Source organism: Borostomias antarcticus (genome assembly GCF_949987555.1).
Source record: "Borostomias antarcticus genome assembly, chromosome: 3".
NCBI lineage: Eukaryota > Metazoa > Chordata > Actinopteri > Stomiiformes > Stomiidae > Borostomias > Borostomias antarcticus.
Genome location: NC_140236.1, coordinates 27416347 through 27441147, shown reverse-complemented (window position 1 = coordinate 27441147; position 24801 = coordinate 27416347). Strand labels below are relative to the sequence as shown.

At 50.1% G+C, this 24801-nt stretch overlaps 1 protein-coding gene across 1 annotated transcript in view; it reads right to left on the bottom strand.

The window, feature by feature from the left end:
- sgip1a (SH3GL interacting endocytic adaptor 1a) overlaps positions 1–24801 on the bottom strand; it is a gene marked incomplete at both ends in the record, with an annotated part of 52325 nt that overhangs the window by 16266 nt on the left and 11258 nt on the right. The window contains 10 exons of the mRNA XM_084436095.1: positions 397–483; positions 1508–1590; positions 1976–2060; positions 2228–2252; positions 8475–8653; positions 9621–9684; positions 10375–10431; positions 10626–10646; positions 10992–11016; positions 11759–11822. Of these exons, the coding sequence (XP_084292221.1) occupies positions 397–483; positions 1508–1590; positions 1976–2060; positions 2228–2252; positions 8475–8653; positions 9621–9684; positions 10375–10431; positions 10626–10646; positions 10992–11016; positions 11759–11822 (690 nt within the window). The remainder of the gene's footprint in view (positions 1–396; positions 484–1507; positions 1591–1975; positions 2061–2227; positions 2253–8474; positions 8654–9620; positions 9685–10374; positions 10432–10625; positions 10647–10991; positions 11017–11758; positions 11823–24801) is intronic.

Sequence of the window (24801 nt, the reverse complement as noted above, 5' to 3'; positions counted from 1 at the left end):
AGGGGTGGGGTGGGGGGGGGGGGGGGGGGACCGTGAAGGCCATGCCATCCGCCGCCATGCCAGATGCAGGAGATGGAGAGGAGGAGGACGAGGTGAGGGAGACCGAGGAACTTTAGTAGATGGACCCACACACTAGGTTTTCCTCCATCAGCAGGGTCTAATCATCTCTGCCTAATGGCTCATGAAATGAGTTGGTTAGTGCTAGCTGCGGAGGAAGGAATTCAAGCAGAGGTTAATGGCACACTTGTTCATAGACTCTCTCTCGTGCGCGTGTGGTCCTGTCCTCACATTGGTCCACGCATGGGGGGCGGGGCTCATGAGGTGAGTTGATGATACCGTGCAGTCATTCCAGGGGGAGGGAATGAAGGAGGAAACGTGACGCGAGCAGAAACTTACTTCCTGTGGGGAAGGGTCTTGTCAAAGAGGAGTCGGGGCTGTGCTCCGATAGAGGAGCCCCCCACACCCCTGGCTCAGATAGAACCACTAGTTTACAGAGGACAGAATAACAGAGGAGGTAGTCAGTATGTGTACCATAGACACCTCATGCTAACAGCAATGTTAGCATTAGCATTAGTGCTTGGTCTAACTGGCCTCAAAACAAGTCACCAAAGAATGTCATGTTGCTATGTCACATCTCAGGCAAGTCTACCGCCTAAACTTGCAATATACATAATACAAACATATTATGCAAAGAAAGGGAGATCTATACAGTGACATAATACTTTTTTTTCATCACTGAATACATTTTTTTTTTTTTTAAAGCACTGCCTCTTTAAATGACTGCTTCTGTAGTGGCGTCGGCTACTGTGCTTATGTAACAACCAACAGCTTGATCCAGCAGGATTTCAAGTGAGAGGAGCTTAAAGGGGAAGCAGCAGAGTAAACAGAGTAAACGAATGTGACCTCATAATGCCACATAAAGAGCCCAGGGGACATATAGTGGATTATTAGCATATAGGTGATTGCAGCCTAAGTCTACAGTAAATGCAGATACAGGTGGAAGTCATGTTGATGTTGGAGGAGGAGTGTAGTTGTCAGAGATGGTTAGCAGAGGCAGAGAGCGTCCGTTGTCATGTTGTTCAGCTGCAGAGCAGGGCTTGGCTAGCGGCCTTGGTTAGACTGAACTGAAGAGCCAGTCTCATTACACAGAGTCTAGCAGAAACAATAAGCCTCAGGACATATATAGACACACAGACACACACAGAGAGAGAGAGAGAGAGAGAAAGAGAGAGAGAGAGAGAGAGAGAGAGAGAGAGAGAGAGAGAGAGAGAGAGAGTGAGAGAGAGAGAGAGAGAGAGACAGACAGACAGACAGACAGACAGACAGACAGACAGACAGACAGACAGACAGACAGACAGACACACACACACACACACACACACACACCCACACACACACACCATTGCGGCAGCAACAAAACACTCCTCACATTCAGCCTACACAGCTTTGTCATGATGAAACTCTCGTCACGATGGAGAAACTCGTTCTTTTTATCGAGAGATCCTACCTTCAGTTTTCTGCTCTCCGAAAGCTGTGTCCAGGGGAGGCCCAAATAAGGCCGTCACATCCTGTGGTTCTGGGCTTTTCTCACTGCAGGGGAGGAGGGGGATAAGACTCACGGATGAACATCCCAGCAGCACAGAGACATCCAGACATCCAGAGACTCCGGTCACCTCAAGCACAACGCGACCAGCGCGTCTAGGACTGTGTTTACGGTGGACAGAGGCGTCTCAGCGAGCAACCTCGGACGCCATGGCACAGCATCAGTGGGCATGAGATACTGTTACAGTCAATACTGCTGTTGCTGGGAATCGTAGGTTACTGTAACAGGCATTCAGAACTATAGGACTATCAATACCTGCATCCCTCTTAGTGGCCAGCCACGGGTGTGTGTGTTAATGTGTGTGTGTGTGTGTGTGTGTGTCGGGAGGGGGGGGTGGTGGGGGGGGGGTGTGAGAGGAGGGTGGTGTCGTACCTGGGGGGTAGGGGCACTGGGGTGGGCGTGGGGGCTACGGTGGGCAGGGTGGGTACAGGGCGTCTCGGCCGAGCAATCTCTTCACCTGGGGAGACAGTCATGGTGGAGTTCTTCAGCTCGCCTTAGTTAGAACGCACGCACGCACGCACACAGGTTTACCCTGCCTATAACGGAGCTTGGATGTTTAAGTGAAGCATCACACACTTTCGAAAACCAAAAAGCAAAACAAGAGATCACATCTAAGATACTTACTGGAGGTGTTCCTTGTCATAAGACCCTGTAATAGAGAAACACACATTTGAGAAAAGTGCGTCGCATAGCAGACGCAGATGACTGATGGGGGAATATCGCAGTCCCCCTTCCCCTCACCCTAACCCAGGTCTGTATCCTTCTCCTACCCCCACCCTACCCCCGACCCCTGCCTCTACCTGGACCCAGGCACACTCACACTCACGGACACACAGACATACATACACCAGTGTTTGCCATGTCTCTCCTATGATGTTATTAGCACTTTTTGCTCTGAAAATGTAATTTAATGTAATGTATTGCTTTATAAATGTTCTTAGCCGGTAGACAAACATACTCCAGGAGCTTGCTCGATCGCCTCATTGAGAGGGATCAGGGAAGAATTTTTACAGCTCACTTTTCTGGCCCCTGGGTGATACTGTTTTTTTGCTTCCCTCTGGAATATGTAGGGGTCGGACGTACAGTATGCCCACCTCCCTTGTTCTCTGTAAAGCGCATTGTGTTGCCTCTGTGTATGAAATGCGCTATACAAATAAAGCTTTGATTGATTGATTGATTGATTGATTGATTGATTGATTGATTGATTGATTGAATATACAGCAGCCAGAGTTTAGGTGCTGGAGGTGGAGATAAATCCCTACATGATGAGCATTCCCCGAGCACACGAGAGCCTGTCCCCTAAGTGAGGTAAGGGTGATGGTCCACAGCCCTGGGATGAGTTGCTACCAGCGTACCCCTCATCTTAGCAACCACCTCCCTGTACTCCCTGAAGCACGAGAGCTGCCGTTCGTGTGTGATTGACAGTTTCGGCGGCGCGGTTTAAGAACCACCTCGAGGGATTCTCGTGATTATGACCTCAACGCACCGTGCTGTTCCTGTCTGGTCAGTGTGAATGACAACAGCGCGTTTTGAAACTATTACGTTATTTTCTATTTGTGAGAAGGATTCTCTTAGTACAGCTCTACTTGTGAAAGGGTGAAATAGTTCTGTTGTTTCTGGCCTCTATCCAGGGTCAGGGGTCACAGGCAGACTGGACGGTCAGGATAGACCCGGAGATGACACACCCCACATCACATTGAGAGGGAGAGAAAGAGGGAGTGAGAGAAAGGGAGGGAGCAAGAAATTGAGTGAGTGAGGGAGTGGAAAAAGGAGTGAAATAGCAAGTGAGAGAGAGAGAGTGAGTGAAAAAGAAAGAAAGCGAGTGATACTTGTTAGTGAGAACGTTACGGCTGACACTTTCGTGATAGAGTCCATGCTAGGGCTAACTAGCTAGCATTCCCTACCCCCCCCCCCCGCCAGCCCCTACTCTACCAGCAGGCTACAGGAAGCAGAGAGGGACAAAAAGCCCTTATATATACACCCGGGGAGGGGGGGGTAAGAGGGAGAGAGGGAAGGAAGGACACTTACCGGGCTACGTCTCTGTGACCAGCAAAAGGGAAGAGAGAAGAGACACCTGGTCAGAGAGTGACAAATCAGTCAAGCAGACTCCTCCCACATGACAGTGACAGTTACAATCACAACCGCTGGCGCGTCCCTCCCAAACGGAGGAGAGACAGGAGGTCAAAAGAAAGGGAAGTTCACATGGATTCATTGCATCTACAGCACACAAGGTGAGCCATCGGGTACGCCATCACTACAGCTCTGGGTGTCATGTCACAGAAAACACCGGCCTCAGCTGTCCTGTCCTGTCCTGTCCTCTCCTCGCTGGTGGACAGGGGTTAGAGACGCACGGGCGTGGGACTGCAGAACTGAGACGCCGTCACGCCGTGCTTGGCCGTGTGTTACTGGCGGGCGGCGCCGGCGACCTTTAGCGACCTTTCACACGCGGTGTTCCGTCATTCAAGATTAGCGGCTAGCAGAAATGTACATTCTTAAGAGTATTAGAAGTGCATGAGCTGTGGACTAGATGTGCCTTAAGACGAAAAACAAACAAACAGAACAACTCGGCACCAGAGAGGGACTAGGGAGGGTTAGGATGATTCACTGACACGCGTGGGGGGGGGGGGGGGATGCTGAGAGGGAAATCACAGTTATTTACAACCCCGGAGGACTGAAATTGGCCCCATCTCCAGAGCCGTTTCGGGGGCCTGCTGTGTCAAGGATATGGTTGTCAGTAGCCTGTGTAGCTGATGTCTTGTTCGCCCATCTTTTCCCTCTCTTTCATTGACCCTTCCCACCTCCTCCTGCTCTCTCCATCTCTCTCACTTCGCCCTCTTCATTCTCAATGCCCTCCTTTCTTCTCTCCATCTTATAACCCCGTTTCCTCTTCTTTTGTCCTGTGCAATTCTCTATGCTCTCTCCATTCCCTCTCCCCCCCTCCAGAGTTCCTGCCGTGCACTGAGCCGTGAGGGATTACAGTGATGTAACAAAGGGGCGGGGCCTGTTTGCGAGAGCGCTAATCCCATTGGATGTGGTCGAAGCACCGCAGGACGCCCGCCCACCAGAGGCTACTGGCGGTAATCAGGAAGAACAACAGGAAGTGGCAAACTCTGCTCTGACTGCGACCTCTCGCTCCGTGTGGGGACCTGCCCGTCTTCGGACGACTCGCGACGCCATTCCGTGTCACTGACATGTAGAGCGGCGAAAGCCACTGTACATGGACTTTCTCTGTAATTGGTACCAGCCAGTAATGTCCAATTACAGACAACACAGCCACACTGCCTGGATCCATTAGACTCAGCTATATCCCTACAGTAGGTACCTAATTAAATGGATTCTATAGTTGTTCCATGGCTTGCAGTCTAGAGGCCAGCCTCACCCTGGTCTGGTCTGCTGTTACCAGCGAGGTCACATGAGCAGAGTCCCAGTGCTCCAAACGCAAAAAAAGGGTCTTACGAAGCAGAAATAGCATTGAGAACGCAAACACATAAACGCACGCACACACGTAACATCAACGTTTCCACAACCATTGCACTATTTCTATTTATGTTTGTATCACTGCACTTTCGTCCTGTCCTGTCCTGGCCACTGTCCTGTCCTGTCCCTTGTTGTGTTGCTGTAAGCACCACGGGTCAGAATAAAATCCTATGTATGTAAAGAACAATGGCAATAAATGAATCAGACAAAACCATTAAAACTGGTCCATTAGATTGTTTCTGTATTTCTTCAGTATCGTCCATCTTACCATCAAAGACCCAAATAGTTTATTTTTCATCACGAAGAGAAATGCAATTATTCATGCAGACAGAGAGAGAGAGAGAGAGAGAGAGAGAGAGAAAGAGAGAGAAAGAGAAAGAGAGAGAGAGAGAAAGAGGGAGAGAGAGAAAGAGGGAGAGAGAGAGAGGGAGGGAGAGAGAGAGAGAGGGAGAGAGAGAGGGGGGGGGAGAGGGAGAGAGAGAGAGAGAGAGGGGGAGGGAGAGGGAGAGAGGGAGGGAAGGAGAGAGAGAGAGAGACAGACAGACAGACATCATGCCAGGCTCAGGCTTACCGGACTACTCCTCTATAGTAGTGAGCATTATGAGGAAGAGAAGAGGAGGGGGAGAAGAGGGGGAAGAAAATGGGGGGAGAAGAGGAGGAGGTTTGGGGTAGAGGGAGGGAGGGAGAGAGAAGGGAGGGAGAGGGAGAGGGAGGGAGATAGAAGGGAGGGAGAGGGAGGGAGAGGGGGGGGAGAGAGAAGGGAGGGAGAGAGAGAGAAGGGAGGGAGAGGGAGGGAGAGAGAGAAGGGAGGGAGAGAGGAGGGAGGAAGAGAGAAGGGAGGGAGATAGGGAGGGAGAGAGAAGGGAGGGAGAGAGAAGGGAGGGAGAGGGAGGGAGAGAGAAGGGAGGGAGAGGGAGGGAGAGAAGGGAGGGAGAGAGGGAGGGAGAGAGAAGGGAGGGAGAGGGGCGGGGAGAGAAGGGAGGGAGAGAGGGAGGGAGAGAGAAGGGAGGGAGAGGGGCGGGGAGAGAGAAGGGAGGGAGAGAGTGAGGGAGAGAGAAGGGAGGGATATAGGGAGGGAGAGAGAAGGGAGGGAGGGGGGGAGAGAAGGGAGGGAGAGAGAAGGGAGGGAGGGGGGGGGGAAGGGAGGGAGAGAGAAGGGAGGGAGGGGGGGGAGAGAAGGGAGGGAGGGGGGGGGGAAGGGAGGGAGAGAGAAGGGAGGGAGGGGGGGGGGGAGAAGGGAGGGAGAGAGGGAGGGAGAGAGAAGGGAGGAGAGACTATGTTAGCATTGATGACTGACAGCAGCAGTCCCAGGCCAGACTGTGATAGTAAGACTGTAAGAAGATGGATGTGAACATGATTTACTGCACAAACACGTCAGCATTTCATATCCCTCATCTTTTATTTTCCCCTTAACATGAGGCCTAACTGGACCAATATGGCCCCGTTTCCTCTGGGTTCTCCATTGACATTCTACAGCACATTCAACTTTAATGCGGGGCACCGAGAAAGGGATGGAGAGAAGTCACGGAAGAGAGAGAGAGAACCAGGAAGAGAGGAGGTGCCAAACAGAGAGAGCGAGGGGCGGAGAGAGAAAAGTTGTTGGGTTTGGAGGCCTGCTAACCTTTACTTCCTATCCCCACTTCTTCTCAGCCCATTCCGTGGCCGACGCATTGCCAGGGATACCCGGGTAGGATACACGGTTTCCATGGGGACGTGGGACGACCATGTGACCCAAGTTTAATGCGTATGTGAGAAAAAGGCTGAAGTTGCAGCACGCTGGTCCTAGTAGGGCCTTCGCTTCATAAAAATGTTCACCGGCACAGAAGAGGATGTGGTTTAGCCATACATGGAATTTCAGTGCGGTAGGGAGAGAGCACTTTATCACTGTCTGCTACACTATAGAGGAACTCTGATTTAGACCTGGACACAGTACTGTTCAGAAGATTTACAGTACAGTAAATCTATACTGGATACTGTTCAATCACCTCAGAACTGAACCCCCCCAAACAACTGCTAATGTACGACCCACGGGCCCTATCAAGATGGCCCAGAGGAAAACATTTCTTCTTTATGGCAACCTTTTGCATTGCTGAGTTGAAGCAAGAATTACATCATCTGTTTTTGAAGCCGTTAAAGAGAAAAAGATTCAACTGTGAGGAGAACAACAACACTAGCCCTAACCTTAACCCATCACACACAGGTGGTGCCTCGTCTCAAGGGGTTAAAAACACAATCATTCTTTCTCCGTAAGGCCTGTCTCTGAACCTGCCCCAGCCCTAATCCCAAGTACCCCTACACACACACACACACACACACGCACTTGCGCACACACACATGCACACACAGACACACCTGCTCAGTGTTCCAGGTTAGCGGGTTTGCTGCTGCTGTAGCTGCTCCACAGTGTATGAATTATTGAGCGGGCAGGGCTCATATGACCACAGACTGGGCCTCTACTGGACAGACTGGGCCTCTACTGAATAGACTGGGCCTCTACTGGACCGATTGGGCCTCTACTGAACAGACTGGGCCTCTACTGGACAGACTGGGCCTCTACTGGACCGACTGGGCCTCTACTGAACAGACTGGGCCTCTACTGGACAGACTGGGCCTCTACTGAACAGACTGGGCCTCTACTGGACAGCAGAACAGAGCCTCACTGTGCCCACTTTCCTACCTGAATTATTCAAGCCATGATTGACACTTAAGCTAACTGTCCTCCCTTGGAAACAGGGAGGGGCTAGGGGTGAGGGTGGGTGGGAGGGGCTAGGGGTTAGAGTGGGTGGGAGAGGAGGGGCTAGGGGTTAGGGTGGGTGGATGGGAGGGGCTAGAGGTGAGGGTGGGGGGGAGGGCGGGGTCATGGTACCTCGCCTTTTCATATCTGGAGGACCCCGCTAACTTCAGGCTTCAACTTGCGCTTTTTCATTTGTGTTTTGAAGCTGTTTGTTTTCAAGTGGTGAGAGTCTGACCCCAAGCCAACCAGAACGCAGCAGTTCAAACGTGAGGAGCGTCCCACGCCCGCCACAGGCAGTGGCCAGCTGTCGAGGGGACATCTGTCTCGTCTTAAACTACGCTATGATAATTGGGGAGTGCTTCTGAGGTCAGACTCCCTGCCAGCGTCTTCCAGGAATCGGTGATTATGTGGAGGACAGACAAACCCCAGTCCATCGCTGTCACATTCAAAACAGGCTCTAAGATCATATTATTCACCCATAGTCCAATTAACTATGGAATAACACAACTATACAGGAAACAAACGGGTGCATTGAACTAGAATGGGGAAAACATGGAAAACACACAGAGTATGGGCATTCTCCAACGCACGCAAGACACAAATACACATTTGCCTGGTAAAGTTCTACTCCGGTGAAATGAAGTGAAAACAGAGACTCACCAGAGGAGAGGGAGACAGTGTGATGTTTCCTATGGAGGCTTTGAGTTCGTCGACCGAGGGCGCCGCCACGGCGCTGTCCGCCAGTAACGGCTTGATCTTGATCTTGAACTTCTTCCGCTGGTCGTCCTCCTCCTCCGACTCGCTGGAGGAGAAGAAGTGACCCTTGGCTTTGGGGGCAGGTGGGTCGGAGTTAAGGGTAGTAAGTGTCTCCGACACAACCATGTGTTTGTGTTTCTACAGCTGTGTGGCACAGCTGCACGGTGTTTTCTGTCTGTCTGTCTGTCTGTCTGTCTGTCTGTCTGTCTGTCTGTCTGTCTGTCTGTCTGTCTGTCTGTCTGTCTGTCTGTCAGCCAGCCAGCCAGTCAGCCAGTCAGTCAGTCAGCCAGTCAGCCAGTCAACCAGCCAGCCAGTCAGCCAGCCAGTCAGCCAGCCAGTCAGTCAGTCAGCCAGCCAGTCAGTCAGTCAGCCAGCCAGCCAGTCAGCCAGCCAGCCAGCCAGCCAGCCAGCCAGTCAGCCAGCCAGTCAGCCAGTCAGCCAGCCAGTCAGTAAGTCAGTCAGCCAGTCAGCCAGCCAGCCAGCCAGTCAGCCAGCCAGTCAGCCAGCCAGGCAGCCAGTCAGGCGGTCAGTCTGTGTCGTCCGTATTTCCCCCACTTTGGACTGAGTAAGGGCTGAGTGGGAAATGCACATCACTTCTACTCAGTAATAAACAAGACAGGCAGGAAATAAAAGACCATCACTTCAGCTCAATACGGGCAGATGGGCAGACAGTCTGAAATAACACATTGATTAGGCAATTACAGCTGAGACATTAGGCCTAGGCTTTGGAGAAATGACTTTCCGTTAGCTGTTGTTATTGTATAGTTAAGAGAAGATGACTGAGGCACAGTAGCTAGTACTGTATAGGTTGGTCCCTCCACGGCACACACACCTACAACCGCTACTGTTTGGAGCTAGTGCTGTGATTGGCTGTAACATGTCTAACTAGATCCGTAGCGAGCAGTGTACTTCACACTGCTCACAGCTAGCTAGCTGGCTAACAGCTAACGGAAAGCCATTTCTCCAAAGCCTAGGCCTAATGTCTCAGCCATAATTGCCTAATCAATCTATTTCAGACTGTCTGCCCATCTAGATAGTAAGAAAGGATATCTCCTCCTTCCTCCTCCTCCTCTGGTCTGATACTGTAGCCTTCCTCGTCCACCTCAGGGGCATTCTGAAACAGACAGGTCAGAAAACATCTCACGGTCAAGTAGTGGCAGCAAGGTTTACGTCCAGCTGAAACGGACATTTGAGATCATCAAACTTCCGTATTCATCTAACCTGACGTATTTCCGACTCAAACATCTAACCTGACGTATTTCCGACTCAAACAGGCTATAGGGTCTGGACGTAATTTTGACGGGAACGTTGACAAGTTAGTGGGTTCTACAACTTTAGACAGATTCGATAGACAGATAGCGTTGATTGACATGTGGATGTCGTGAGATTACTGGTTGACCTTGCTCTTGCAAGCTAAGCTGCTAGCTGGTAGTGTAGTAACTCTTTACACTGACTGCTAATGAGTTAGTGAGCTAACGATGTCTAATGTTATGTTTTATGCTGTTGAAATTTTAATACTGCCACTATGTTGTGTCTTAGGTGCTTTTAATGTTGCTTATGTCATTTGACTTTGTATTCATGTTGTTTGATGTTATGCTGTTTGAAATGTATTATTTATTGCAGCTGTCTTGGCCAGGGTTCCTTTGAAAAGGAGATGGCAATCTAAATTGGACTTCCCTGGTTAAATGAAGCTTAAATAAAAATGTAAATATTAGGCTATGAGGATATGTCAATACCCTTATATACCTGTGACTTGGGATCAATAGTGATGTGGGTGCTTATATCCAAAAGCATGGTTACTTACATATCTGTCCCAGTCAATCTCTCCATAGAAGCCATTAGGGGCCCCGTTGCTCTTCTTCTGGGCCTGAAACACGAAGGGACACACCAACATGAGGCTCCCCAATCAGGACAGGAGCATGTATACTAAAGTCATGCACTACCACACTACACTACCACCAGCAAGCAGCTATTCGGTGCTGTGGGACCTATGGTCTGTAGCCTAAGCTCTAGTGAGTACTCTCTTCTAGAGGGCGACTTAGTATCGTTTAATACCGATTCAATCTCCTGGGGTTCCTGCCAGATGATTGTCAAAACACCAACAAAAAAGAATGGAAAAGCAATAGTTTTAATCACTTTTTCACAAAGTAAAATATTTTCCTCTTCATCTGTAGGTAATTAAAACTGCAACTGCTATGTCACAGCCCGGATATGCCAAGAGGACTGAAGCAATCTTGGAACAATCACACTAAATCAAGCTTGTAAACAATACAATTACGTTACCTTTCCAGCAATGTCAATACCTACACCTCTTTCTCTCAATTACAGCATACAGTATCAACAGACAGTGGATTATTCCAGAGAGGACTACACTGACGCATTACTAGATTGGATGGACATGAGAGAGCCTGTGATACTTACGCCCCCCTCCCTGTCTGGAGACCCCCTGAGAAAGAGAGAGAGAGAGAGAGAGAGAGAGAGAGAGAGAGAGAGAGAGAGAGAGAGAGAGAACAGGGGAGGAGAACGGGTAAACAGAGAGAGAGAGAACCTTCAAACCCACTTCACATCTTTTATCCAAACTCAAGTGCTGTGCCAATTAGCAGAGCAGTGCACAACTACAGTATAGAGGCCTTTTCGGGGAAAATAGTGCACTCGAACGCGTCTACTACAAAAGCGCACGGCTCTATGTCCCCAAATTGTTTTGGGCCTGCTTTGTCCACTTGCTATGCCACCGACGGTCATTGTCATTTTTAGTTCCACAACGAAACACTCCTCATCACATTCAGAATAAATATAGTCTAGTCACGATGACAAGCTCTCCCACAGCCCGGTGAAGGTAATCAATAGATCCTGGATTGTGTGTGTGTGTGTGTGTGTGTGAGCATATGTGTGTGTGGGGGGGTCTAAAAGGCATCCTGTAGCCACTCAGGAAGAGACGATCTATACCAGGCTGTTCCACAGACTCATGGCCACAGCCAACCGCTGCCAAGACGACGGCCTTTTAACTCCTAAGATGGAACGTCTTACTTGATAGAACTTTCACTCCCCTGACATGAATTAAGTACATCTGTGGTGTGAGCTTTAGACCAAAGCCATGTGTGTGTGTGAGAGTCTGTGTGTGTGTGTGTGTGTGTGTATAAGTCTCTGATATCATACCAGAAACCATAAAATCAGTCAAGTGAACTTACGTGGAGTCATTGTCCTTTTCTTTCTTCCGTATCCCGAAGGCCTTCCTGGTACGCTTTTTCAATCCTGAGGAAAAAATGGAGATGGTCAGACCTAATAACGACTCACAGAAAACCCATCAAACAGGATGAGACCTGTGTGTGTGTGTGTGTGTGTGTGTGTGTGTGTGTGCGTATAGAAACCCACACAGGTTATGCTCGCGCGTGCATGTGTGTATATGTTTGTGTGCGCGTGTGTAGGTGTGTATGTGTGTGTGTACGTGTATATGTGTGTGTATATATGTGTGTGTGTGTGTGTGTGTATAGAAACCCATGCAGGTTAAACTGGTTAGCATCAGAGGCCCAGATCTATCAGCCAGCGGATCAAAGGTGAGTTCATGTATTATTGAGTAGCAGACTGACGGCAGCGCGAAGGCAAACACTCCTTCATACAAACTAAAATGGTGGCCAGGGTCAATGCAGACGGATGCCTCTCCAAAGCCATCGACCTGTCAAGGCCTCGTGGTCAAAATCAATCCACCCCATCATCATCAGTGATCACTCCCATCGACAGAGAGCAGGTATACCTGGAACACACCTGCCTATACACAGCACCGGCCCAACCGATCAGGTTACATACTGAAAATAGCCAGTAGCAGTAGCTAGCACCAGTAGCAGTACCTGAACACCAGTAGCAGTAGTTAGCACCAGTAGCAGTACCTGAACACCAGTAGCAGTAGTTAGCACCAGTAGCAGTACCTGAGCACCAGTAGCAGTAGTTAGCACCAGTAGCAGTACCTGAACACCAGTAGCAGTAGTTAGCACCAGTAGCAGTACCTGAGCACCAGTAGCAGTAGCTAGTGCCAGTAGCAGTAGCTAGTGCCAGTAGCAGTACAGTACCTGAACAACAGTAGCAGTAGCTAGTGCCAGTAGCAGTAGCTGAGCACTAGTAGCAGTAGGTAGCGCCAGTAGCCTGGCCGCTACAGAAGCCATAGGCCTACAGTACTACAGTGAATCAGAAGTCTATTCTACTTCAATGGATATCTAACCTGCTGGATACAAGACAATTTAAATGAGAAGGAAGTTCAATTTAAAACTATCCACTAGTTAGTTCAAGACAATCCAATAGTACGTTCAATTTAAGCCTCTCCACTGAATTCAAATCGTCTGCTGATTAAATAAGAGAATTAATGAGGCAGAGTGAGTTGACGTGGAATGTAATACTCAAACGGTAAAGCCAGAATTAGCTTTACAGTATAGAGCAATTATGCTGACTTTCCAACCAAAATATCACATTCTTTGAGTATCCAATTTCAAAGAGAAAGGGATTAAGCCTACAGACAGTTCTCAAAATGAAATCCTTACCCAAAACGAATGCCCAGTTATCTCCCTGCATTGCCTGTCTGAACATTCCTGCTCTCTCATTCTTTCACGTTCCCTGCTCGTCGACACCCAGTTCCTCACGAGCCCGTCTCCCAGCCCAGCCAACACGCACGCACGCACGCACGCACGCACGCACACACACACGGAGACACGGAGACACGCGCACAAGGTATCTTTATCACTACCCTTGAGGGTGCTCAAATTCAACACCGGCGTTTCAACTCATGAATTAAAAACACACATCAGCGTCAGAGAGAAGACATGATCCACAAAGAGGGAGTCGGAACAAGAGCTGTCTCACTATCAGGCAGGAGAAGAGCTGTCTCACTATCAGGCAGGAGAAGAGCTGTCTCACTATCAGGCAGGAGAAGAGCTGTCTCACTATCAGGCAAGAGAAGAGCTGTCTCACTATCAGGCAGGAGAAGAGTAGCACCATCTGATGCATCGGTCTCTGTATCTGCCCCTCCCCTGTTTAACATTACTGGTACGGTCAGTGCCTGCGCGTCTCCAGAGTCCCTGTGAGAACAAGCAGATGTTTCTGTCATGGCGGGGACCCCTCCCTGCTGGTGCTACGGTGCCTGTCAGGCTGTCACTGCCTCCCCCCTGACCGGACTCAAAAATGAGGAATCGATCCAGACAGGCCCGCTAGAACCGCGGGTCCCACCCGGTGGCATGTTCCTATTGATTCATCCACACACGCACGTGCGCACACACACATGCACACATGCACACACACACACACACACACACACACACACACACACACACACACACGCACCCTCTCATGACACATTCTCTATGTTGTTATCACAGTTCCCGATGAGAAAGGCAGAGCCGAGGTGTAAGTGAATGAGAAAGACAGGATCATCTCTGTAGCGTTACTGACTAACACACAGCATGGCCTCTGGCCCTATCTGTATGATAATCTCCCTTCTGCTCTCTCTCTCTCTCTCTCTACCTCCCTCTCTCTCTCTCCATCCCCTCCCTCTCCATTCTGCTCTCTCTCTCCACCTCCCTCTCTCTCCCTCCCTCCCACCCTCCCTCTCCCTCCCTCCCTCCCTCCCTCCCTCCCTCCCTCCCTCCCTCCCTCCCTCCCTCCCTCCCTCCCTCTCCCTCTCTCTCTCTCCCTTCAAACAGTGGTAGGCATGCACACACACATACGAGCGTGACCGTATATGTGCACACGTGTAATTTGCACACGCATATATGCACACACATAAGTACACACACATATAATTAGACACACACATACAAAATGTGCACACATGCATACAGACACGCGCACGCACAAGCGCACACACACACACAGGAACATAATTCAACCTAATGTAATATGCGTTGATGCCATGCTGAAAGCAGAGTCGGCCTAAATCCAATTCTCTGACGTGGAATTGAAAACACATGAAGGCTTCCCCAGTGTAGGGGGGTTAATTAGTAGATAAGAAAATAACAGAGTGCACATGGGATGCTATTTAATATTTAATGTATTCCGTACGAGTGCTAGCGGAAGTGCTAACACGATTAGCGGTCTGTCTTAAAGACAGTAATGTAATTGAGGGAGAGGCCACAGGAACTACAGTCAAAAGCTGGAGCAGGAGGACAAGCTGCAACAGGAGGAGGACGGCACTGAAGGAAGAATACTATAACGCTCAGGGGAGCGGTCTAACAAGCTATGACCTTTGACCTTTGATAGTGAAGTGTCTGGTGATAAGACATCGAGCTCTGTACGGTCGGATGGTTTTGTCAGACAATTTCCTGCCACTCCACTGCAACCCCACCCAGGACACTGACCGATAGCCGATAGCAATCTCTCCGCTATCTACCCACCCTAACCCGGGTCCGTATCCTTCTCCTACCCCCGACCCCTGCCTCTTATCTGGACCCAGGCACACTCACACTCACGCACACACAGACATATACCAGTGTTTGCCATGTCTCTCACTTTTCTGGCCCCTGGGTGATACTGTTTTTTTTGCTTCCCTCTGGAATATGTAGGGGTGGGAACTATGCCCACCCTCCCATTGCTCTCTGTAAAGCACATTGTGTTGCCTCTGTGTATGAAAGGCGCTATACAAATAAAGCTTTGATGGATTGATTGATTGACTGAACCAGGACTTCTCCGCTGTGCTGGAGATGATCAACAGCTATTATGCAAAATAATAAAGTGTGCCTGCGGTTGTGGTTGAAACGAGTGGGTTCGAATGGCTGTGTGAAGGATCTCAACAGGGCGCATATTCAGGCTGGGGTGTGAAATGTGTTCACGCACCAACAAGCGTGTGGTGTCTCTAGCGCGTGTGTGGTGACTCACACAGGAGAGTGTACGTTCTGATGGAGGGGGTGTATCCAGAATCAGAACTGATGCTGGCGAAAGGAAGGAAGGAAGGAAGGAAGGAAGGAAGGAAGGAAGGAAGGAAGGAAGGAAGGAAGGAAGGAAGGAAGGAAGGAAGGAAGGAAGGAAGGAAGGAAGGAAGGAAGGAAGGAAAGAAAGGAAGCAAGCAAGCAAGCAAGAAAGCAAGCAAGCAAGAAAGCAGGAAAGAAGGAATGAAGGAATGAAGGAATGAAGGAAAGAATGAAGGAAAGAATGAAGGAATGAAGGAATGAAGGAATGAAGGAATGAAGGAAAGAAGGAAAGAAGGAAAGAAGGAAAGAAGGAAAGAAAGAAAGAAAGAAAGAAAGAAAGAAAGGATGTTCTTGTGCAGGAAACCCTTCTGGAGTCTGGATCCCGAGTGCCGACAGCCCTGAGGAGAACATGCTCCCCGGTGCCAACAGTCTCCCGGGCGGGATTCAAACCCAGGACCTTCTGGCTGTGAGATGACGGTGCAACAGTGCAAAGCGCCGCGCCGCGTTGAGCTGGGATGTTTAAAATGGCTACAGTGTTGCAGTGAGTCATCTCTGAGAAGCAGCCTGCAGGAGGAGGAGGCAGGGGAGCAGAGAGATGCTGCTGGAGAGACCGGCGCATACACATGCACGCACACACACGCACGCACGCGCACGCACACACACACATGCACACACATACACACACATACACACACACACCGCCGCTCTCAATCTTGTACCCCGATGCGATGTCTGGTGTCTTGGCGTGATTCTAAATGAGATCAGGAGGCCTGCTGCTGCACCTGAACAAGGCTATTACAGAGGACGGGAGGAGGAGGAGGAGGAGGGGGAGGAGAGGGAGGGGTAGGAGGAGGAGGGGGAGGAGGAGGAGGAGGAGGAGGAGGTGTGGAGGGAGGTAGAGAGAGGAGGCCGTCTAATGGAGGAGGAGGAGGGGGGTGTGGAGGAGGAGGAGGAGGGGTTGTGGAGAGAGGAGAGAGAGGAGGAGGGGGTGTGGAGGGAGGTAGAGAGAGGAAGAGGCAGGTGTGGAGGAGGAGGAGGAGGGGTTGTGGAGAGAGGAGAGAGAGGAGGAGGGGGTGTAGAGGGAGGTAGAGAGAGGAGGCCGTCTAACGGTCAGAAACCTGCACACTCTTATTTGCTGCGGAGGGAACAGTGATGGAGCCCAAGGCAGGTCAGCTGACTCACTTAGAGAAGCCGAGCAAAATGGCTACCATCACAACAGAGCCCCTCTCCCTGTGTGTGTGTGTGTGTGTGTGTGTGTGTGTGTCTGTGCTCCGAGGCTGGGCTCTCACTGGATTGTCCAGGTGGCTGCACTGAGAGCTGACACACTTAGCCTACAGTACAGCGCACATGCGCGCGCACACACACACACACACACACACACACACACATACACGGACCCACACACACACACACGGACCCACACACACAAGCGCACACACACGGACCCACACACACACACGGACCCACACACACAAGCGTACACACACACACATACACGGACCCACACACACGGACCCACACACACAAGCGCACACACACACACACATACACAGACCCACACACACACACGGACCCACACACACAAGCGCACACACACAGACAAAGCCTGTGTATGTATGTACAGACACTGTACACATTGCTAATATGCCCATAAATATGAAATTGTCCACATGCCATGAAGGAGAAGCTGTCTGACATCACTGACAGACAATGTGAGGTTTGTTTAATAAGATGGCTGCTGATTTAGGTCTGTGAGAAGAAGCACAAGTTGCTCTGGATGTTGGCCGCCAAGTCCTCCGGTCACATCCGTCCCCATCGTCAAACCCTGGCACAGAACTCCCACAGACGGACAGCAGGCCAAAATAAAGCGGAAATCTTTCCTGTGTCCCTCGGCCACGTGAATATCGACAGCAATTTAGGAGGAAGTCATCGGGAGCAGCTTGGCTGAACTCCAGCGTCGGAGGGAGGAAAAAAAAATCTTAAGTAGCAAAAAAAAAAATAACAGCTCTTTTCTTCTAAGGCGTGCATCACTGCACAGCTGGTAGATTCTCTGGGCTGGAGAAGAGCCCACTGTTCTGCCACCAGCTCAGCTAGGGGGGGGGGTGGAGGACAGGAGAGGCGTCGGCCTTTTTTGGGTGTCGGTCTCTACTTAACGCTGGCTGCTGTGTGACAACACCCCCCCCCCCCCACGGTCTATGCCGCGAGTTCCCCTCACAAGTCTCCTCCGTCCATAATATGAGAGGAAATCAACCCGTAACTATGGACTATGAACTATGGACACCAGTGAATGTGAAGATCTATGTAGCTTTATGTACTCTAATGTTGTTGTTGTTTTTATGTCATGTCTGTAACTGTGTTTATTTTATGCTGTTGCCTGTCTTGGCCAGGTCTTCCTTGAAAAATAGATTTTTAATCTCAGTGGGACCTCCTGGTTAAATAAAGGTTAAATAAAATAAAAGCTCAATTACGTGTACAAACTCTGTCGTCGTAATGTCCTGTACTGTACAGTAAACAGTATGCATGAAATACGCAGTGCGTGAGCGCATTCCAGGAAACTTCCCGCTTGTAGAAGATTTTTAACTGATCTAGTCAAAAAGGATTTGCCAAGATTCGCTCAAAGAGGTTAAGTCTGGTTTATTGAGAAAACATACGAGCGCAAGGACTTCAGGACAACGCACGTGAGAGGTTCATCCAACAGAAGTGCCGCAGTCTGGTCTTGCGCGGCCTTATATTCAAAGCAACACAGGTATGGCGCTTCCAGGGATGTGATTGGCTAACCCATTGTACACGTCATATTAAATGGCAGGCATCATCAACAGTGGTCGAGAATACAGACACGTGACATGAGAAAAAGCGGTAAATCTTGCAGGGACAATGGGACAAAGGATGGTTATTCTGGAGCAGACAACGTCTAGGTGTGTTGACCTCCTGGAGAGGTCATCCTGTCATAATTTAGATTAGCACAGCTAAGTGAAAGGTTGAGGGAGGTGGTGAGGTGGTGAAACTACAATTTCTATGACACGCTCAAAAGCGTTGGGAAGCACTGTGCAATAACACAGATAAGCACTGTGCAATAACACAGATAAGCATTGTGCAATAACAACGCTATTAAACCGTTATGAGGTCTGTTCTGACACCTACTGTATTAACAGATGATAAACTACTGTACTGTGGCACAGGAATAAACCCGTCACACAAGAAGACTGTCCCACAAGACTGTCCTACAAGACTGTCCCACAAGACTGTCAAAAAAGACTATCACACAAGTCTGCCACACAAGACTGTCACAAAAGACTGTCCCACAAGACTGTTCCACACGACTGTCACACAACTCTCACACAAGACTGTCAAAAAGGTCTGACAAAAAAGACTATCACACACATCTGTCCCACAAGACTGTCACAAAAGACTGTCCCACAAGACTGTCCCACTCTACTACGACTGTATCTATTCTATATCAGTAAACATGCTGATACACAGTGATTACATCAGGATCCCATTCCTCTCCTAACTGAGACTCCAAAAACCAGGGAGATGAGTTCTCCAATCTCTCTCTCTCTCCTATCTCTCTCTCTTTCTCCTATCTCTCTCTCCCTCTCTCTCTCTCCTATCTCTCTCTCCCTGAGTGTTCTGACTGGTTCTGACTGACTGATTCATTGGGAGTGTTCTGACTGGTTCTGACTGACTGATTCATTGGGAGTGTTCTGACTGGTTCTGACTGACTGATTCATTGCAGATAAAGAGAGTAATTCGTGTTGTGATTTAGTCTGACTTCTTCATCCTGGTGGGAGGATGAGGACACACACACACACACACAACCTACAATAGACCATTGACTAATAATGCGACCCGCTGAGTCACCATAGAAGCCAGAGCCATTATTAGTGCTCGAGAACAGAGCCTTCATCCTGACAATTTCACTTCCATTCTCTCCACACTCAGAGAGGCTAGCACACTCAGAGAGGCTAGCAGACTAAGAGAGGCTAGCAGACTAAGAGAGGCTAGCACACTCAGAGAGGCTAGCAGACTAAGAGAGGCTAGCACACTCAGAGACTCAGACTAAGAGAGGCTAGCAGACTGACATCAATGAATAAGCGCAGTACATGAAATCTAATGTTCAAAGCTGATTCCGTGTCCCTTTGAGCTTAAAAGCCTCACAAACCAAAATGTCAATCATCTCTATTCAGATCTACCTCGGAAGGTTAAGGGTTGTTTCCCAGCGAACATCATTTCAATGCAGGATAGATTATGTGTTATTCTGCTCCTCTTGTTCACAACAAAGCAATATCATCATGTACAGTATGCATAATGACTGAGAAACCTTTGAAAACCCACTCTGGATCATTTTAAAAGCCATGTCAAGGGTGACTCATAAAAACCAGCCAAGCACTAAGAGTTAGCAACTGATTACAAGGCTGACTATGGCTATTCCCATAATGCAGTGTGTTGAGTAGCTTGCCTACCGTCAGCTTTTCTATGTTGCCCGTTGTAATCAGACCTGGGTCTACTATTTATTAAAGTTATTAAATTACATTAAATTAATTATTATTAAATTATTTATTAAAGGGGGTACTTGATTTATCTTACCCAGTGCAATGAAACCCATGGACCCAGCTCACAACTGTGAGCTCAATTACTTTCAAATACATTCAAGTTATACTGCTAAACATAATTAACCCAGGTAGTAGTCACTAACCAATACTTGTATGGGTTTTTCCTGAGTACAATACCAGCTGATGATGGGAATGGGGTCAGTTTAGGATTGGTCAGACAAACCTCTGTTACTCTGCTAGAGTCCTTCTCATAAACAGGAAGTGGATAAACTCAGATGAATGCCCTTGATAATGATCATCTCCAAACAGAACAGACACACAGAACCTTGGAGACAACCCAGCAGGATGCATCCATGATGGATTCATATATTCATAAGGGAAGTGTTAAACAGGCATGGGGGTTGCCAGGTTGGACTGAAAGCCAAGGTGTCTTGGGTTGCCAGGTTGGACTGAAAGCCAAGGTGTCTGAATAATCCATTTGGAGAACACCGCCACTATCCTACAGTGCATCCACCCCTGGCTCATTTGCCTTGTCACGTTGTCAAAGCTAGGTTAAAAATAAATAATCTCCCTGTGCAATATTCCCGTTTGTCCTTCCTTCTAATGGCTATGTGCACTTCAGTGAATGCCAAATCCTTCCTCTCAATGCCAACGCGCCAACCGACCAATCAATGAAATGGCTTTGCCCCTGTGCCGTCGGAGTGTGACGCTGACTATGAATCAGAGCTGCTGCTTGATGACTGATGCTCCAGTAACAGTAACTCTGCCGCTGTTTAAGGCCACACTGAAATATCATTTCTGTAACGGATGATGAACACCCTTCATATTAGGCTGATATGGAGGCCATGGAACACAACAGGGAAGGCAGCAGATGGTATCTTAAGTGGTACTTCTCTCACAAGAGCATATTTAATATATTGCCCTGAGAGAGGGGGTGGGATGGGAGAGAGAGAGAGGGGGAGAGAAAGAGAGAGGGAGGGAGGGAGAGAGAGGGTGAGATAGAGATGGAGGGAGGGAGAGAGAGAGAGAGAGAGAGGGAGGGAGGGAGGGAGGGAGAGAGAGAGGGAGGGAGGGAGGGAGGGAGAGAGAGGGCGAGAGAGAGGGAGGGAGGGAGGGAGGGAGGGAGGGAGGGAGAGAGAGAGGGAGGGAGGGAGGGAGAGAGAGGGCGAGAGAGAGAGAGGGAGGGAGAGGGAGGGAGGGAGAGAGAGGGCAAGAGAGAGATGGAGGGAGGGAGAGAGAGATGGAGGGAGGGAGAGAGAGAGAGAGGGAGGGAGGGAGGGGGGGGAGAGAGAGAGGGAAGGAGGGAGAAAGAGAGAGGGGGGAGGGAGAGAGAGGGAGGGAGAGAGAGAGAGAGGGAGAGAGGGAGAGAAAGAGAGAGGGAGGGAGGGAGAGAGAGAGATATGGAGGGAGGTAGAGAGAGAGAGAGGGAGAGAGAGAGAGAGAGAGATGGAAGGAGAGCGGCCTCTTTCGAATCGTTCCCATACCCATGCTCCCCTCACACACGGGTGACTCCACACCCCACGACCAATCACGTCCCTCGGACCTGCCGCGTGTCACGCCGGTCGGTCAGTGTCCACAGGGGCGGCGTGCCGAGCCCCAGGTCACCGCCTGGCTCCGCCTCCCTGTTCAGATGCCCTGATGAGAGTCAGGGGCCGAGACCAACCAGGGTCACACCCCCCCCCCTCCTCCCTGGGGGGGGACAGGAAATTACACTGTTTGTACAAACATCAGGGAAATGAGGACAGAGGGGGCGGGGCGCTCATCGCACGGAGACGTGACGGCGGCGCCGCCTCAAAATGGACGTCTCTCTTTGGACGTCTCTCGAAATTACAGGTTGGTTAGGGGTGAGCTGGAGGAGACCGTCAAAAATGCACTGTCCCAAGACCCTCAGGACCAGAGGGGCTATTAGGACCACGAGACTCCTCCTTCTCACCGTTCCTCAAATTCCTCTCCCCGACCACCGTCCACAACCCGCTGAGGTCGCCCGCCCCGGGTTCAGACCGGAGACAGAGGCCGGGGAGAGAGGGGCGATCGGCCTTTCTCCAGGTCTGGAAGCACTTGAGGAAAAGAAAACACGATCAATTCACGGCAGGCTGACCCCGCCTCCCAATGCCGTCGCTAATGACAGCCTGCTCTGTGTGAACCATGCAATCACAAACAGAGGAAGTGCTGCGTTGATCACACGCACACACACGCGCGTGCGCGCACACACACGCGCTCGCACCGCGCACACACGCGCCCACACGCCCACACGCCCACACGCCCACACGCCCACACGCCCACACGCCCACACACCCACACACCCACACACACACACACACACACACACACACATACACATACACACACACGGCCCCAGTGCCAGGTTATAGAACCCCACACAGCAAGGTAGAAACCGCTACACTCCCCCCTGCCTACCTTGACTCTCTGTGAAAACATTCATCCACATAAACTTGGGCTTTGAAAGAATCAATGTTATGTTAGCAATAGAGTTTAAACATCAAAGTTTTATATACACGCCGACAGCAAACTGCACCATCATCCAGTCTCTGCAGGATACAGCGGTTCTTGTTCAGGCTACTCATAAACACAGCCGTGATGCGGCTCCTCTGAGACCTGCCAGCGGACCTTTCTGGAACAAAAAGGGACTTGGGTCATTTCAGCCTTTGTGTCTTCAGGGCTCGTAGAAAACCTCAGCCATGGCAGGAACATCAAACGCTCCTCAGATAAGACAGACCGATATTCAGTAAGAGAAAAACTATTCTTGTGTAAGAGCTGCAGGGAGGAAGAGTCTCCTGATAGAGCTGTGTGTGTGTGTGTGTGTGTGTGTGTGTGTGTGTGTGTGTGTATGTGTCCGAGGAGAGGTCTCTGACGTCAGTTGTCCTCTATAGGGACACAATCAACAGCGCTGTCGGACAGAAAGCATTTGAGCTCCAGTGCCAGTGTGTCACACAAAAAGGATATAAACAAGAGGCAAACACACACACACACACACACACACACACACACACACACACACCACACACACACACACACACACCACACACACACACACACACACACACGTCTCACAAGGACGGATAGAATATCTATCAACCTGTTCCTCCTTTCATCTGGTAACCCATTACAGAAGGGGGCAGTGCTCAGGTCTACATTCATCTGTGTGTGTGTCTGACCATGCTCATTCAGGGGACTGGACCCCCGGCCCATCTGTGTGTGTGTCTGACCATGGTCATTCAGGGGACTGGACCCCCGGCCCATCTGTGTGTGTGTCTGACCATGCTCATTCAGGGGACTGGACCCCCGGCCCATCTGTGTGTGTGTCTGACCATGGTCATTCAGGGGACTGGACCCCCGGCCCCGGTTCTGCTGCTTCTCACTGTCGTCCTCCTCTCCTTCCCTCCCCGCAGATGCTGGAAATCAATGGCTCCTCTATTTTCTGAGAGGGGTAATGTCTGCTAATGAAATATTATCCGGCCATGAGTCATCCATTAGACAAGGACAACAGGCAGAGAGCCCATCTCCCATCAGGCCCTGGTATGAGAGGATCCATCCATCCCTCCATCCATCCATCTACCTATCCATCCATCTACCTATCCATCCATCCATCCATCCATCCATCCACCTATCCCTCCATCCATCCATCCATCCCTCCATCCATCCATCCATCCCTCCATCCATCCATCCATCCCTCCATCCATCCACCTATCCCTCCATCCATCCACCTATCCCTCCATCCATCCACCTATCCCTCCATCCATCCACCTATCCCTCCATCCATCCACCTATCCCTCCATCCCTCCATCCATCCCTCCATCCCTCCATCCATCCATCCATCCGACATGGAAGATCAAAATCCCTCAAATAAATCAAAGCCATTCATTTCTCTTAATCTAATTAAGGTTAGGATTAAGGTTAGCTGTAGTGTTAAGGGTAGGCTTAGGTATAGGGGTTAGGTTAAGGTTACAGTACAGTAGATTTGGTTTAGTACCAAGGTTAGGGTTAGGTTTAGGGTTTGACCGGTCTCTGCATTTATGGGAACTAGCCTTCTATACAGGCCGTAGCTGTATCCCCTCTAGCTACAAGCGTTAAAGCACCAGGTGTGTTCATACGGCCGGCTGCTCATTTCTATAGTCTCAGCCTGGCGGCCCATACCGCCATGCTAGAGGCACGATGACTCACCACACACAGCTCCTCCCCCTCCTACACACACACAGAGCATGGCACACACACAAACCTACTGTACACACACACACACACACCATCCTCCTTCCATCTCCATCTCTCAATCACACACAGAGTAGCCGGAATGTGGACACACAAACATGAAACGCGCGCTGCGCGCGCACACCCACACCCACACCCACACCCACACCCACACCCACACCCACCCAACCCCACCCACACACACACACACACACACACACACACACACACACACACACACACACACACACACACACACACACACACACACACACACACACACACACACACACACACACCTCAGTCAACTTACTTGCTTAAAATATCACTGAAGGTGTATAAACCAGTATCTTGAAGCAACTTTAGTCATGAGATATATTTCCACTTAGAGGCATTAGTTGAGCAGGAGAGAGAGAGAGAGAGAGAGGGAGTGTGAGTGAGAGAGAGAGAGAGAGAGAGGGAGAGGGAGAGGGAGAGGGAGAGGGAGAGGGAGAGGGAGAGGGAGAGGGAGAGGGAGAGGGAGAGGGAGAGGGAGAGGGAGAGGGAGAGTGAGAGTGAGAGTGAGAGTGAGAGAGAGAGGGAGAG